Source organism: Pungitius pungitius, chromosome 4 (assembly GCF_949316345.1).
Source record: "Pungitius pungitius chromosome 4, fPunPun2.1, whole genome shotgun sequence".
NCBI classification, from domain to species: domain Eukaryota; kingdom Metazoa; phylum Chordata; class Actinopteri; order Perciformes; family Gasterosteidae; genus Pungitius; species Pungitius pungitius.
Window position 1 is genome coordinate 11,739,129 of NC_084903.1, and position 16,770 is coordinate 11,755,898.

Consider the following 16,770-nt stretch of genomic DNA (forward strand, 5'->3'; position numbering starts at 1 on the left):
GGACATCTATCGAGGGGGGACCGGATACGTAGCACATATGACGACGCAGTGCTAAGGAAACCGTCAGGGATAGATATATGAAAACATAATTGACCACAGCGTGTTGCATTTAAGGTTTGCAACCTAGTTATTGTACATTTATCAGTTGGTTTTTGATTGTTAATATCATGATCAGCGAAATAGAAGCATAGTAGGAACCTAATAGTGTTTGTTGTTTGTAGCCGGGGAAACATTCCGGGCACACGTTCAGTTACCTAAAGATTAGCGTTAGCACCATAGCACTAGCATCATTAGCATTAGCTTATGAGGGAGCGAGCCTACAGGAGCCTGAAACTATTTGCATTTGAACTCGTACATGAAAGGCAGTGCATGCATTTTGAAAGTGATCATTAAAACATTTTCCTTGACTAATGTTCGCGTGTCGTATTCTCGGTTCCGCATTTTATTTATTTCAGGTAGCGTTAACGTTACCGTTAATTTAGCATTTTGTGCGGACTCGGGCGTCAGTCAACGTTAGCATCGAGGCACACCGTCAACAACAAATCCTGGATATTTGTCTTGCACCTGTTGTTGGTATGCACTGGTAATTCTCAGTGTGGCTGTGCAAACTACACTGAAAACAAATCAAAGATACCAAACTAGCTGCAATTTCATCAATTGGATCCTCTTAGGCCCACGGGATGGCTGCTCGGTCTGCAGCCGGACCAAGTACCTCAAATACAGAACTCCTAGATCTTTACGGTGACCTAAATCAAAACGACGAGGTGAGAATGATGTTTTCATTTTCTTGTAGAATCAAATCATTCAATGAGAGCAGCCTGGGAATCTAACATTGTATGTAACTTACGGTTGTTTTAAAATATATATTTTTGTTTTCTACATCCGCGTAAATTGATCACATATGTCCCCCTCACACCTCGAAGTTTAACCCTCTTTTTGTGATATGATTTTTCTACCTCCTACAGGATTTGGACAGACTTGCAGAAGCTAATGAACTTTATGATGCTGTTCTAACTGGCTCAGTGGATAGTGACAAGAAAGTCACTACAAATGTTGCGCCTCCTACCAAGATGCCACCTAAAGAGGAGGCTAAATCAGCAATACTGAAAAGCCAACAAGGAAAAGTCTCTCTGAGGAGACTGTCTATATATATTGGAAATTTCCCCTGGGTGAGAAACACCTTTATGTGTTTTATATTCATTTTTGGTTTTATTGTATTGTCCAATACCATTGATGTTGTTTCGCCCGCATGGGTTTGCAGATCAGAGAACACTTGAAGTGCAACGGAGAAATAAGTCAAGATCACAAGTAACTTCATACCTTCCTGTCATTTTCTCATCCTGTATTTCCTTAACCTGCTACTATCTCCAGTGGACATCTGATAAGGACATCACATGCATGGCTCAGACATTGGGTGTGAAGGACATCAAGGAGATTAAGTTTGCTGAGAACAAAATAAATGGCCAGTCAAGAGGGTGAGTGGTTTCAGATCAAATATTGATTTTTAGGTGCAAAATTATTTTCAAATTCCAAGGAATAAAGCTTGTATTTTTCGAGGAAGTATGTGAATATTTGTTATCTCACAGCTTTGCAGAAGTGGTGGTGACCTCAGAAGAGTCCTTGAAAATACTGTTGGAGAAAATACCTGAATGTGAGCTCAATGGAGATAGGATAGACTGTCGCTTCGCAACTAGGCAGAACCTTGGTGTGTTTGAGGACATTGCAAATAAACGTAAGATCATCACACAATTGAATGTACGTTATATTGCAAAAATATCAGCAATACTATTTTTTACAAACACATTGTCTTCTCTCTAGGTATACCGCTGCGTCTTAATGCCAAAGAGCCTAAGGAAGCTGATTTTTCAGATAAAATCCCCTCATTATTATCACAAGAGCCCAGTCCTCTCCCTTTACCTCCACGTTTTCCATCACATCCACTTGCAAACAGGTTCCCCTCATTACCCAACCCTTTCCACAGTCATCCGCCTCCTCCTTTCCCACACATGCCACCAAATATCCCTCCACCCATGCTACCCCCTTTATTCCACCCTCATCCAATCCATGTTCCCAGCCAACCAGCTCCCAGTCTGCATGTAAATCCGGCGTTCTTTCCCCCGGCACACGACGGGCGCAGCAACCAAGGCTACAACCAACAAAAGTGAGCACGTACACTCTTTTCATACGTTAGCTATTGCAAACCATACACTTTTTATATGGTTTGTTTCACAATGCCATTAGATGATAATATTCTTGCGGAAAGGGAATCTTTATGGAGCCAAATACCAGGATACAAAATAATTCAAAATAATAAAGCATATATAGTTAATAAAGCATTTGGGCACATATTCAGGACATTACCATTGAGATTCAGTATTATGACAGCGTGTTGATGGTTAATAACAATCTGTGATTTTCTCCAGACCGCCACCTCAAAATACAGGTCGAGATTTTGAGGAGCTGATGAACCGAAATAAAGCCGTTGCTAGCAGTGCCATCAGCAAGGCTGTGTCTGGAGCAACAGCGGGTACGTACAGCTGGTCAGATTCTGTGACGGGGAAGAAAAAATACTGAACTTCTTTGGCAATTCGTTAATTTAGATGAGTACAAATCTGAAATATTTCCATGCAACAAACCGTATTCATGAATAAATGAGCAACAATTCAAATTCTAAACAGGAGATGGTAAATATCTGCTATCTGAGCGCTTGGCATTAAGACTTTTCAAACTACCCAATGTTTAAAATATTATTTTAATTTGAATGTCAAGCCTGTCAACTTAAGTTGTTATGTTCTTTCTGTTATTGATTTAAATCTGTAAAAGTTAAAAACGTGAAACATTTCTCTGCAACATACCATTTTCATGACTAAATAAGCAACATTTCAAATTCTACAACATTTGTTATTTATTAAGTTTGAGACTCTCAAACTCAACTTATCAGTCCTGTGGGAGATTGTGGCGTGATCAGCTAATGGCAACACAAGAACACAACTCAAACCAAAACATGCCCACTTCCAACTAGTGCAAATAGCTCCAAAACAATACACATGTCTCTTATTGCATAAAATGTAGGACTCCATTCCTCAGAATAATAAGCTGACTATTAGACAACTTATTAGCACCTTTGGTCAACATTTCATCTACTTCCTCCTGCAGATCCTCTTTTGAGCTTTTATAGTGATGTCTGATTGTCAGTGGGTTTCATTTTACTTCAATCCTATTTTACGATCCCAATCCCTGAAAGTATTGAAACCTGCATCAACTGAGAAGAGATCACAATTGATTTGTCTTATTGATTGGGATTTGGATGTTTATCTGTGTATAGCTGTTTGTGGAGGGTAAATGTCATCTTTTTTTTAAATGTTTTTTCTGTAAACTAACCCAAAGTGTTTTGAAGTGCTGAACTACTTGACCGTCTCTAATATCTCACTCCTCCAATTGCTAATTCAGGAGACCTGCGGGTCGCGATGGAGACTCTATTAACTGCCATCGCCATCATTAAGCAGTCTAGAGTGTTTGGAGATGAACGCTGCCAAGCCCTGGTTACCTCACTCAAGGACTGTCTAGTCTCTATCCAGGGAAACTATGGCTACAGGTTTGTGTCATCGTGCTCCGGGACACTCGGACACCTCGTTGTCCACACAGCAACCGAAGCGGAGGATCAGTTGGTCACAAATGCTACGTTCCCTCTGCAGGAGTAGCAGTCGTTCTGGGGAAGACGAAAGAGAGCGCGACAGGGGTCGCGACAGAGAGCGCGATCGGGAACGCGACAGGGAGCGCGACAGAGAAGATTCTTCTGGTTGGGAGGCTGCAGGAATGTCTCGAAGACATCGACAACGCTCCCGCAGCGGGGAGAGGGATAAGGAACGCTCCCGAGAACGGGAAAGGCACAGAGAGTACAGAGACCGGTACCGCTAACTCGGTAAGCATTTCGTCCATTTATTGACTTTCACACAACAGACTGTTTCAATATTTTTTGCATGTTCGGTGGGATCATACTAAGTTTCTGTGTTTTAAAGTACATTAAGCCCTCAGAGGAGAAGACTGCCCAAATATAACGGGAGTTTATTATCACAGAGGCGTACAGTGTTGGTACGGTATCCTTCAGCTTGCTTTCACTTCTCCTGCGAACATCAATCCAACTTGTTTCAGTTTTTTATGTTAAGAGTTAAAGATGACGCAGTAATGGATGGAAATAGTAATGGATAAATACGTACTGGGATAACTTTGAATTGGTTAATAAAGCAGTATGTAGTAATACATGATGTATATAGTAACACGTTTCGGAGTAACTCAAATACCTAAAGATTTTGTTTTTCTGCACCTTCTGTTCTTCTTACCTGGTCTCACGAACACCCGTCGTGTCTCCTACTTATAGAACGTCTCTTTTCAAATTACTGTTCATTAAATCAGATATAATGAATAACTCTTTATACTCTCGGGTCTCTCTTGCAAAACTGATGTTGATTTCAATGAAACTACCTGATTGAAAAATGTATATATTTGTAAAAAAAAAAAAAAAAGCTTCAAACTAAACAATGTAAAATAAAACAATTTTTATGAAGCCTTTAATTTAATGTTGTGAATGAATAAAATACAATTTTGTCACGAATCTATAAAAGCATGTCTATATTTGTATTTCTATATAGCAACTTTTATTTCTCCCTATTCATTCATATGGGTTAGGCTTAGTTGTTTTTTTAATGTTTGACTCTGTATTGTAAACAGCCTCAAACTTTGAAGAACGACAAACTTAATTCCTAATGCTATTTATTTACTTTTTCCCCAGATCAGTAGTTATTTTTCTCAGATGTTTTTTACTGTGCGAATGAACCGTTAAAATTGTAAAAACCATTATGTCAAACTGTTAATACATCTCACAATTTTAGTCCTGTCAAAAAATACACCTAGCATGACTATAACTCAGTCCATATTTGATATGAATAAAATGACTAAATACCTTTTTTTCCCCCCCACCCCAGACTGTTGGCGTGTTTAAGTGTGAAGCCGATTGAAGACACGATTGTTTTGTTTCTGCTGTTGCAAAAAAAATCTTGAGGAATCTAAGGTCAGACTGAAGATGTATCTCAAAGTATACTTTTTTTTCTTCCAACCGTTGTCTGTACATACTGGGACTTTTACCCGTTTTAAGAAAAATGTGGTTGTAGATTTGCTGCTGGATCATCAGATTCCAATGCTTGCATGTGCAGGAACACCGTGATAACTTAATGAAATACATGTGTGAATTACAGTGTACTGTTATTTTCTTTTGTATAAATCTGTAGATTAAAACACATTCCCTGAAAGTATAATCTGTTTAGTTTTATCTGCTAACTGTGGAAGATTCATTCATTTTCGGTATGACCGTAAAAACAATTTAGACATGAAGCAGTCTGCACACCTTAGTTATTGTCACAGTGAGTCACCTTGACTGCTAAACAATTTTTGCCAAAAGTGTTTCAGGGGTCTTTTTGATACTATAATCAAGTGAAATTACTAGCACTACTTTTGTTACTTCACTTATTTTTAGGACATACAGTTCTGGTAGAAAGATTGTGGTAAGTGGATAAAACAGTGGTCGTGGTGACAATGTCATTCAACCCCTTTTATTTAGAAAAAAAGCATCAAGGCGGTGCAAAGATCCATATGTATATTCTAGTTGGCATTTGTTCTCACAAATATTTTTGGCATAGGCATTCAATCTGTCCATGCTACAAGCCTAAAAGTTCATGTTATTTGTGAAGGTAGCCAGTAACAATCACTTCTCCAATGGAGCATAATTCAACAATTTCTCAATAAGATCCACATGAGAAAGGAGCATCCGCCGACAACAGTATCTCTTCAGGCCGAGGGCATCAAGGGCATCACTTGATAGGAGAGAGAAGGTAATATTAGTGCCAATGCATGGCATACAAATTAAATGAACAGTTACAGCAGACAAAAGTCTGGATTGTATTGTAAATGGCGTCAGATAAATGCAATGATTTATCGACTTAGGAGTTTATATAGACCACACGATACCATGAAAGGAATGAACAGGATATTATGTTCATTTGTTTTTGTACCGCTAATAAAGTGTTTTGTCGCAACTGCATATGTACTTGTTTAAACTCAAGGCAATTTCACGATTGGAGTAATATCTAATGCATCGACAAACCAGCAGGTATCCTTCTCACCCCTCAGTATACTCTGCTTGAAGTAGGCCCAGGTATGCCTCCCACTTGTTGCCCACGATCTTCCCACACGTGAAACACCGGACGGGGATTATCATCGTAAAGCACCTAGGGACAGAGGCACATCACCATGTAAACAATCACCCTAGAGTCAAACATGTTATACTAGCATGATCATGTTAGCAACGACATGTCAACATACTACTTAAATAGTATGCCTACTTTCAGGGGGGGGGAAATGTTTTCATGCAAGTAACATGGTAACGAATAGCCTGCCGTGGGTCACGCCAGTAACTACGCTAGGTCTAGAAATGATGCACGCGACTCCACCTCCTCGGAGGCAGAGCGGTTACATACGGCTTATCACGTTGTTAGCTAACTTAGCTGTTGGTTAGCTAACGGTAGCCAACATAAATGCTCTTCAGCTATAGAGCTTCACGTTGCGTGAAGGGACGCGTTTTCGTTGACGCAAAAGCAGTCTGAAGTTACAGTACAGTGTATTTACTTTACTGACTTTTAGTCAGTATTTCGGTCAGTTGGATAATAGTTACGTTAATTTTAGGCACAGCGATGTAGCCACGCGATTAGCACAACAGTATCCTAACGAAGGTAAGCCATCAATAATATGTGACTTAACCACACATTCACATTTCAGTTATTAAAAAGTAATCACAAAATGTATAAAGGTGAAATGTTATTTACTCACCGTTATCGAATAAAGCGTACCTAAAGCTTAAGTGTTAGGTTTATCTGAGAGAAACCGATTGTAGCTTCCCTCGTTCTATCAAGTCGTAACTAAAGCAACATTTCCGGCCCGATCCTTCAAAATAAAGGCTTCAGTTGCAAAAAATCAAATATTATTTTATACAAACCAAACCATACAACCTCATTGTTATAAATTGGAAGCCCAAATATTTAAAACATCTCCCAGTGAACCATTAAACAAATCCACAGCAAAACAATCACTGTTGTTTTAAAAAAGACAATAAAGTTAATGCAACGAGGGGTCCAGTAAAATGGCAACTGTAAATTTCAATAGCTGCTACTCAAAATGTGTAGAATGCCTCTCAAATAATCATTTGGTGAGTTTTGTTGCACTCTTTGTGCCAAGTCTTTGTGTTCAAGTAAATCTTTTAGCAACATCCTATCATACCCGGCCTGTTCTGATTAGAGGTCCAATGAATCACATCAGTGGGTGTTGCTGGATGAGTGCAACCAATAAGATTATATTAGCTAGTCTACAGATTGATAACTGAGAGTAAAAAATAACCACAACATTACACACCTGTTTTAGGAAGTGTCCCTCAAATTAGAGTGACTAAACATGTATAGTGATTGCTGAAGATATTTTACAATTGTACCATACATTTTGTTTCAAAGAAAACTAAATGCAGTAGTTCACACCCTGATATTCAATCTTTGTTCATATAGTTTTTATGAATATTAAAATATTAATGTGACAGTGGATATTTTCCACGTTACCCACTATTGTCAAGTGCAACGTCTGTACTTTTTTGTTCACTTTGAAAACTGATTTTAGCTTTTGTTAATGTAACTCAATCGGTTGGCTTCAAGAATTTTCTAAAGAACAAAGAACGCATTCATAACATTTGAAACACAAAACTCACAAAGCTGACACTTAATACACAGAATTACAAATTAAGAAATATTTCCTTGGGCTGGTTCACTGTCTTTAATAAAGGTTAGATTATGACCTCTTCTTTTTTTACATTTAGGAGTTTGGGGGAAGAGGGGAGTGTACATAAGGGAAATATGTTAGAAATATATCAAAAATATATCATAACCATTGGTATCATAAACATAATCATTGCAGTCATCATTTGTATCATCGCCATCATTGCATTCACTAACTTCATACATCATTATCACCAAGAATATCGTCATATCATCATTTATGTACTTTATCTTGCTACAGCACTGGTTCTAAATGAGGAGTCCTATCTGAATTATTGCATTTATACGCTGTTAACATTATGAAAATAGGATTTCTCTTTTTATTGGAACACTGCCTTGTACAATGTAATGTGAACTTTCTTTTTTATGGATTTGAGGTGTGGTTTCATGAGATATGTTATCACAATAGTTTGGGCCAGTAATGCACTACAATAATGGTCAGAACCGTCTGTCTGCGATCTACTTATGCAACAGTAACATCCCCATGAGCTTTACATAATGAATGTGCACTAACTGTACAGCTGTACCATTGAGAGCTCCCTTTAACACGTTAAGTGTGGAAGTATAATTTTACTACAACTCAACAGTGTAGTAACAGTAACATATAGACCCCACTTGCATTGTAATAACAACCTCTCATTACAATAAAGTTGTACATGATTATGTCTGATGGTTGGAGTTGGTTTTTCTCCTCATGTGTGGAGCACAGTGAAGACATAAACTCTTAAGTTTTTGTAGCAGGCTTTTAAACCTGATAATGCAACACTAATGGCCCGTTCAGCCTGCTACAACTATCTATTCTATGATTGAACCGTGGATGTTGTGAGACATAAAAGGTTATTGATTTGTGACATCATTTAACAGTAAAGTAAAACTCTTTCTTATTCTACAGCAAAAGGTAAGTCTACAATATATTTCTCTGACACGTACAGTACATGGTTTATGTCTTACAATCTGCTAAATGCCATACTAAACCACACTAAACTTTTTCTACTCTTCTTTAAACAAACCATTTTATCCGTTTTCAGACATACTCTTTCAATTGTCTCATTCAAAGGTGAAATAAACTTTAGGAGAACTCTGATAGCCAGAATTATTAGCCAAGTGAACCAGGCTGATTTCTGGAGCAAGGATTTATATATTTTGCAAACTTTTGTTAATATTTGTGAAAACAGGATAAGTAAAAGTAGCTACCTTTAGAGAGTTTAAGCTCTTAGCTCAGACTTTCTTTAAGAAAATGGGTTTATACAGTTCGGATGTAGTATTGAAGCAAATTCATGCATATATTATGTGCAATTATGTTCTTTATCGAAACTTGAGTGATTGGATTCACTATAAGTGAAAGCAGGCTAAAAATTTAAAAAAAACATAAGATAAAGAGTGACTCCCCACCCCCCACCTGTCCCATAATAGTCTCTAAACCCCCAGCCAACACAACTGTAACTCATATCCCAATACATACTTTAATTTGAGATAATAATTTTGTCTTAATTTCTCCTCGCCAGTAGCAGCAATCCCAGCAAGACAGCACCTGCAGCTATAACGGCACCACCAATGAGAAACGGTTTCAGCTGTTCCAAAGAGTCTGTGCCGGAGGCTGCAGCCTCGTCACCTGCTGCTGTTGCTTCAGCTTCTGCTGCCCCATCCTGGGGAGGAGGATGCTCTGGCTCAGGGGCTGCAGGGGCTGCAGGGGCTACCGGAGCTACAGGAGCTGCAGTGGCTGCAGGGGCAGGCTCAGCTTTGCGTGGGGCTGCCGGTTCCTTCTTCTCTGCTTTAGTTTGCGCCTTAGGTGCTGAAGCCCCGGACTTGGCCTTGGCTTCCATCGACTCAAAGACAGAGGTGTGGTCTGGTCAGGGGGAGTCTTTATTTGGTCAGCTCTGTGCTGCTTCACTGAGGAAACACAGCAAACAAGACGGACAGATTATCCCTCTGATTTAGGCTCAGCCAGCATTTGATCTGCTGTGCTCAATGTAGAAACCTTTGAAATCAGTGTATTCACTGTACAGCGGTGAAAGCAGTCATGTGGTGGCGGGGCCTTATATGTGACCTTGAAAAAATATGACATTGATGGGAACACGCTGACGCTCAGAGGACAGGGAATAGTTTATTTTTGTCCAGGCAGCTGTGAGATAATTGTCCAGTAAAAAAATAATGTCCCAGCATCCTGTGTACTGCTTATTCATGGGAAATGTTTCAGTTTTGAGATGGCTGAAGATGGAACTGCAGCTGCAGAGATTATTAAAAGTCTAGGACTGAATATGTATTTCTATGACCCCGATCGTGCCCGATCGAGAGGCAATGCTGTGTGGATATAATCTTTCCCCCAGTCTCGCTCTCAGTTATGTCTGCAAAACTGCGTGCTATAAATGAAGGACAAGATGGAGGAAAGAAATAAGGACCACCATGACTGCAAAGAAATCAGTGAAATGCAAATGAGGGTAAGGAAATGAATAACAACAAAACCTGCTAAAAATGTATTGAGCACATCATAGCAACTTGCCATTTACCGAATGTAGGCCTGACGCATCCTTTAAAAAATGCTCTAAATCCTGCACTGATGTGATGAGAGGAAATAAGGACATCACATACCTCTCCAGCACGTCTGTAGTTTTTCAAGAATAACAGATGGATGAGTCTCTGCAAGGGTCTTGGTGAAAATGTCCTTAGTTTACGAAAGAGGAAGATAGATGGAGGACACTAAAAGCAGGAGGAGGGAGAGGGAGAGAGGGAGAGAAGGAGACACTGGGATATACCATCTAGTCCCTGAAAACAGGGGGTTTCTGTTGTACCTCCCTAAAACCCAGGATGTCATCAAATTACATTACAGCTTTAAAAAAATAATATTCATTACGTTTGTATGGCTAGAACAACTTTTACTTCAATTTTACACCAGTATGATGCAGTGGGAGAGAGCATTTAGAAAATGTAACTTGAATTGTTTTGGCTGTGTACTCAAGCAGATTTCAGATTAATTATTGGCTGTCTTGAGCATACAATGATTTTCCTGTGTGTTTAAATGTCAACAACGTATTTCTGACTTTGATGTATCTGCTTTGTAGACAGTATGTTGTTTATCATGGATGTAAACACCCTCTGCTGTGGTATAGAACCTTTACCTAATACGTATCATTCGGATAATTACTTAGCTTGCAATATCTGCATCGTTAATGTACATATGTGGTGTGTAACCACTTTAGCTGCACTTATGTTGTGCAGAGGGCTTGAGTAAGAGCTCTCTTTGACCCACTGAAAAAAACACATATCTGAGGTACATTACCAACTATTAAACTCACACATGAAGTACAAGGACTGTTTATTGGAAGGTAAACATTTTCTTTGCTGCATTTCTCCCCACACTCAAAAACTGTGTGAAACACCATCAGCTTTCATTCCCTCAGTTCCCAGGAGAGGGTTGGACACCAACTCAGCCCTACAATGAGTCATGTTGCTTTCTTCTCTACGAATGGGTGTAACCCTGCATCATACTTGCCCTTGCGCATAAGTGTGCTGTGTAATGTGGGAAATTTACCCAATAAAGCAACAATAGCAAATTCCTTCATATTTGACGCGCCAGTGACAGGCGGCCTTGTATCTATTTTAAGACTTAAGTTATGCGCCAAATAGCCGGGAGCCCTGAGGTCAGCACTGTGCGTGGAAGGGAAAAGTCCCGGCGACTGGACCAAGATGTGTTCTGGTCAGGTGTTCCCACCAACGAGCAGTGGCGTAGTTTTCACTTTTCCCCCCCATATGGTGTGTATATGCAACGTGACGCGGAACCACGCCCAGTATACATCTAAAAAAAGATGTTCGTCTGTCAAGATGGTAATCGGCTCAGTACGCAGACGACGTTGAGATGGATACCAGGGACTGCCAGAGCGAGTCGGTATGACACCTAAATCTGTAAGAAAGAATGACATTGGAAAACTCAAAGATTCACCGACTCCACCCAGCCTGTTCATGTAAACAACTTCATTACAACCGAACATCCCTGATAGTCAAAGCACAATTTAACGTGTTAAGATTTTAAGATCAGGAATACGACCTGACATGAAGTGGTTGTTAACACTAAAAACTACTGTAATCGTAAAACTATCATATTTATTGTGTCATGATTTTAGCAGTACCAACGCGGATATAGTGCATATAGTGACCATTACCAAGGAGTCCAATCCCCTCAGTCTCTCTGTGGTTAACCCACGAACGGGGAGCGGCAACCTCCCGGAAAACCGCGCACTCTTTGATTCCGTGGCAGGATTCCTTGATTTCCAGAAACCACCAGTGGCGCCCTTTCTCCCCACGATCTCCCAAAGTGTCCTACGGACTGACGTTTCGTGAAGAAAAAAAAAACGGAGTCAGGTGTGCGCAAACAACAACGTCGTACGCTATTGGCGCATGCTGACGCGGAAAAGGAATAGCCGATGGCTGCGCATTTTTTTCCCCGTGGGAGAAATGTCCGAGGGGTTGCGTCGGATCCTGTGGAAAATGCTGCCTCCGTTTAGCTGCTTTCCGCACTGGGGTTCGGGAGTCGTCCGGCGGATGGCACGCACAAGCTGCCGGCTACAACCACAGATTTGAACGACCCCCCCTTCTCCCCGCTACGCTTCTTTGGATAGAAGTCATCACGCCGAGTGACGTGGAAATTACCCACGCTGAACTGAACTGAACTAAACTGCCACGGCGTACGACGCGTTGCAATTTACGCGGAGAACCGAGAAGGCAGTCGGTCCTCCCAAGTGGGGTTTGGAAACGACCGTGGAATTATGAACGCGCATTGATGGCGCGCATCAGCCGCCTCACGCCCGAGCGAGCCGCGGCTCTCTGATGTCCGTGGATCCATTCATCCCACCCGTTGCAATGACGCCCTTACGATAATTGTATCGGAAAAGGCATTGGCGAGTCCTCTCCACTACCCCCCCCCCCCCCCAAAAAAAACACCTCTGGGCCGGGGAGAGTGAGGCTGGTGTCGGCTGTCGCGAGGATATGGGAGAGCGAGCGGAACCGATGCAGCGGGTCCTGGCGAAGCACCGTGGAAATACAGGTGAGCAGCGGGGATGGAGCGACTGGCCGAATGACCCGTGTGACCGATGACTACCTGCCTCCCGGTGCGGGCGGGCGCGCGTGCGTGCGCGTTAATCACTGCTTTGGTGCTGGTTAGAGACACATTTCTTAGGCCACATCTCTTATTAGCTAGGCCCGCGAGATGCCACCCAAGGCATCCGGGATGATCATCCGAGATGATCATCCGAGATTAGGCGCTGCCGCCGCCGCGGATCTCCTGGCTGCGATCACGCTGTTGCACACGGAGACAACCCCAGGGCTGCAGCTGAAATGATAGTTTAGTGGGTCAGTTATAGTTTTTATTTTCTTTCTTCGTAAATGTATTATATAAAATTCCATGATAATAGTAAATGCCCCGAACGGGCAAAACGAGTTTAAAGGTTTGTATTGGTTTAAAGTACTGCTAGTTCTCCAAAGTATTCTGTTGAAGTAAATAGAATGACAGACCCCGTTGCCAGCAGTGCTGCTAATTATTTTATGGATCTCAAGTAGTTTTTTGTTTTAATTACTACAAGGAGACTTGACCAACCGGACTAAGCGGACCATGTATGCTTTAGGCTGGTAAGCAGATTACATGTTTCCTCTTTAAGAAAATGAACTGGCACAGCAACAGTAAGGGGAATGTCACACCTGTTTATCACTCACGCTAAAAATATTTGGCTGATAATTAGGGCCCTTCTTTCCTCTCAATTTTCCAGTTGAGGACATCGTTTATGTGTGTGTAAGTGCAACATTCCTTCATTAAGCAATGTGTCAGAATAAATTCGATTCATTGAGTTTCATCGTGGGAGTGCCAAACGAGGACAGTACACTGCTTAAATGCTTTGTACTTTGAATAATGTGATTATCCACCATAAGACAGTTTTACTTTTTTATTTTAGTAAAACAAGGGATGAAGAGACAAGCTCATCCATGTGAAGCTGCACCAACACCGGTGTTTACACTTCGTTCCCAGGCATCCCTGTTGACTTCAACTGTAGTGGAAACCAAGTGCCTCCATGGAGTCTTGGCAGAGACAGTATGTTGTCTCCAAAACCAATACACAATGTGTGACCTCTCCTCGTGCCAGAAAACGTGCTCCTCTTCTCTAATACCCACTAATTCTTTTTGATGATTTGATTGGACGGGGCCCAGTGTTGGTGTTTGGGTATTAACACGTATTCAAGTAATTACACTGCTCTGGGATGAGGTCGCAGCAAAGTAGAGCATTCTGCAGTATTAAACACATGGTTATTGCTCATGTAATTCTGATCACAGCCTTAAATGAACGTATGAAGTCTTGTTACATGTGTATATAGAGGATGGTTAGTTCAGATCAAGAATAGTGAGTTTGTCTCCAGGACAGGGTACAATCTATGTAATTATACGTGGCAACAGACATCACTTAATGGCTATAAATAAGCAAGTCCCAAGTTTAGTGGCAAAAGTTGTATGTGTTGATGGGGCTTTTAAATCTCAGCAGCGTCTCTTTACTGCATAGATCGATGACTTGTAACCAGCACTTGAGGAACAAAGAAACAAAATTCAACTTTGGAAACACGGTGTACTCCCACATTAAATGGAAAGTGCCATCCGTTAATTCATGTTTACATATATCAGCTCAACTGGGGAGTGAGTTGACTGAAACCTTCATACTAAATTAAACTGCAAATATATATATTACAAAAATTAAATTATTGGAAGACAAGATTGCCAGTTACCTCCTTGTATTCATTTGTCAAAGATGGAGCTTGAAGTGTAAGCTCACGAGCAATAACTATGCCATTAACATTTTTAAATGCTTCATGGAACATGTGATCCAGATAAGCCTTATGGAAAAGGCCATCACTGTGTGATTGTGTATTGACGATCTCGCTGCCAAGACGCTTATAGACCGTGTGAAAAATACTAATGTATGAGAAAACACTAATTTAAAGAACCACAGTGCATTCAGCACTCTGCTCTACTGCAGCTGTTTTCAGTGTCTGACCAGATACAATGACAAACAGATCTGTTCGTGCTTTGTGGCGACGTGCCACCGGCAGGTTGGCACAGCACGTATGTCAACACACAAAAACTAGTATCTGCTCACATGCAATGTGCAGTGCACATACTATCACATCAACTGAACTAAGAGAAAACGGAGTGGGAAGAGGTGAAAGGGATTGAGTGGGTGGCAGTGGGAGAAAAAGATGGAGAAAGAGGCAGAGGGAGTGTAGGAGTGAGTGGCACATGGCTTTCAGTCTAAAAAAAGATGAGCAACACGGAACCAAAACCAGAATCTGGATAAGCTCGATAAGGAAAAGGAGGAGGGCGGACAGGGGAAAGCTCGAGGAGAAAATGTAGGTTTCTTCTGCACCGAAAATGGTGCAGATGCACACACTGGGTTTCATGCTCATGAATGTCCTCTAACATATGAATACTGAATGAGTGTGTGGGTAGAAGGAGAGAGCAGGAGGATGGGAAGGCAAAAGGCGAGATGGAGATCGGAGATGGACCAGATTCTCTAGGACGGGCAGAACGCTGCTGTAGTGTGACAGAATGGGACGAGACGGGAGCATCAGAGGCGACAGCAAGCAGAGCCAGGGATGTGACAAGTGCTGGAGAGAATCTCGATCTGAGCGCAAAGGAACGGTGACCCGGCAGAAAAAGAGAGAGGCCCGGGCCAGATGGACGTGTAACGGAGAGCAGAGGAGACGGAGAGATTTTGAGGCTGCTGCATTCAAACCATCATGCCAAAAGACATTGTGCCCAACACCTCACCCCCCCCCACATTCCTCCACTCCCACTGGTGAAATATTATTTCACCAACTGATCTTAAACTGTGGCACAAACGTTTATCACACATAGCCTCATTCGCCACATTGTGCCATGCGAGCATGACAGGACACCTAAACGTTCTGCAGAAGCAAACCGTGCTGCATTGAGGGTCGGAAACATTCGGGATGTTTTCAGCTGATAGAGTAATCGCTGGAGTCTGTTCACCTGTGTCTGGTTAGATACACCTCTGTTTACATGACTCTCTTCTCCTCCAGTGTGTGACTGAAAGCTGGTGTATTTGATGCCGACATTGAAAGTGCGTGAAGATCTGTAGATGTACTGGAAAACCAAGGACAAGTTAAGAATCACATGAGTTTTCTGGAGATCGATTGAATTTAGAAATGTAGTATGCATTTCATGTTCATTGAAGGAAATGCATGGTTTGACAAGAAGGGTCAGATCAGAGCATCCAGACTTTTTTTGTGGACACCAGCAAAAACACCCACAGTTTCAGAATTGCAACAATTCTTCACCTTTCATTTAAAGGGTGTAAAACACCACAGATTCCTTCACTGATGCACAGCTTCACCTGTTCTAAGATGACTGGGCATCCTGTATTTTTCAGAGTAAGACTAAATATTTGCACCGGGGGAAGAACACACCTGTTGTTAAAACTGTAATAATACCAAACAAGTCCTGTAGGCCTCGCTGGGCCTGAAGGTTGAATTCTCGACACGTCATGGGTGTGATGCTGCCTTTTTTGACAACATGAAGAACTGAACACTTGAAACTCAAAAGTTTCTGATGAGAAAACAACAAACTTTGCACAATGAACCGACCTATAAACCCAACATTGTGTGTGTGTGTGTGTGTGTGTGTGTGTGTGTGTCGCTCGCTTACAGCGGTGATAAAGGGAAGCTTTATCTGGGAGAGAATGTGATCCAAAAATAAAGCGTCTTTAACTAGCCGGCTGTGCCCCGAAGTCTGGATGGACGCTGCAGCAGACCTAACAGTCGGTGAGATGGTAGAGTAAGATACGCAAACACCTAACCATACCAGAACTACCTGCTGTCTGTGAAACGAGTTCACTGTTATTTAGACTAGA

General features: G+C 41.4%; 3 protein-coding genes and 1 long non-coding RNA gene across 7 annotated transcripts in view; 2 read left to right on the plus strand and 2 right to left on the minus strand.

The window, feature by feature from the left end:
• The first annotated feature begins 2 nt into the window (after nucleotides 1-2).
• On the plus strand, nucleotides 3-5,451 carry LOC119195791 (cleavage and polyadenylation specificity factor subunit 7-like). 3 transcript variants are annotated; one of them, XM_062561746.1, is made up of 10 exons: nucleotides 3-114; nucleotides 672-764; nucleotides 966-1,169; nucleotides 1,372-1,475; nucleotides 1,587-1,732; nucleotides 1,819-2,161; nucleotides 2,424-2,527; nucleotides 3,451-3,595; nucleotides 3,696-3,922; nucleotides 4,983-5,451. In XM_062561746.1, exons 2-9 carry the CDS (start codon nucleotides 681-683, stop codon nucleotides 3,916-3,918), a joined length of 1,353 nt encoding a protein of 450 aa, XP_062417730.1. In that variant the 5' UTR covers nucleotides 3-114; nucleotides 672-680; the 3' UTR covers nucleotides 3,919-3,922; nucleotides 4,983-5,451. The 3 variants fall into 3 exon arrangements, with proteins under 3 accessions (XP_062417730.1, XP_062417729.1, XP_062417728.1); XM_062561745.1 differs by lacking the exon at nucleotides 3-114 and adding an exon at nucleotides 121-573; XM_062561744.1 differs by lacking the exon at nucleotides 3-114 and having other exon boundaries at nucleotides 121-764.
• A 133-nt stretch (nucleotides 5,452-5,584) lies between these two features.
• polr2l (RNA polymerase II, I and III subunit L) lies at nucleotides 5,585-7,006 on the minus strand. The gene is made up of 3 exons (XM_037451042.2): nucleotides 6,880-7,006; nucleotides 6,177-6,281; nucleotides 5,585-5,867 (listed from the first exon to the last, which is right to left on the minus strand). The coding sequence occupies exons 2-3, from the start codon at nucleotides 6,269-6,271 to the stop codon at nucleotides 5,759-5,761; spliced, it is 204 nt and encodes a 67-aa protein (XP_037306939.1). The 5' UTR covers nucleotides 6,272-6,281; nucleotides 6,880-7,006; the 3' UTR covers nucleotides 5,585-5,758.
• Nucleotides 7,007-7,825: 819 nt separating this feature from the next.
• On the minus strand, nucleotides 7,826-10,754 carry LOC119195807 (uncharacterized). Its single transcript, XR_005114247.2, has 2 exons — nucleotides 10,458-10,754; nucleotides 7,826-9,758 (listed from the first exon to the last, which is right to left on the minus strand). It is a non-coding gene; the product is annotated as an uncharacterized LOC119195807 (long non-coding RNA).
• A 1,562-nt stretch (nucleotides 10,755-12,316) lies between these two features.
• Nucleotides 12,317-16,770, plus strand: part of dagla (diacylglycerol lipase, alpha) — a 35,419-nt gene continuing 30,965 nt past the window's right edge. For both annotated transcript variants that reach the window (XM_037451008.2, XM_037451015.2), the window contains exon 1: nucleotides 12,317-12,906. The gene's annotated coding sequence lies outside the window, so the exon portion shown is untranslated. The remainder of the gene's footprint in view (nucleotides 12,907-16,770) is intronic.

What these genes read in the sequence shown, in the direction of transcription:
- LOC119195791 (XM_062561746.1), top strand. Translation starts at nt 681, where the DNA reads ATGGCTGCTCGGTCTGCAGCCGGACCAAGTACCTCAAATACAGAACTC. An exon ending in ACCTAAATCAAAACGACGAG is followed by an intron (nt 765 to 965) that starts GTGAGAATGATG and finishes TACCTCCTACAG; the next exon opens with GATTTGGACAGACTTGCAGA. An exon ending in TGTGTCTGGAGCAACAGCGG is followed by an intron (nt 2,528 to 3,450) that starts GTACGTACAGCT and finishes TTGCTAATTCAG; the next exon opens with GAGACCTGCGGGTCGCGATG.
- polr2l (XM_037451042.2), bottom strand. Translation starts at nt 6,271, where the DNA reads ATGATAATCCCCGTCCGGTGTTTCACGTGTGGGAAGATCGTGGGCAAC. An exon ending in CAAGCAGAGTATACTGAGGG is followed by an intron (nt 5,868 to 6,176) that starts GTGAGAAGGATA and finishes TCTCCTATCAAG; the next exon opens with TGATGCCCTTGATGCCCTCG.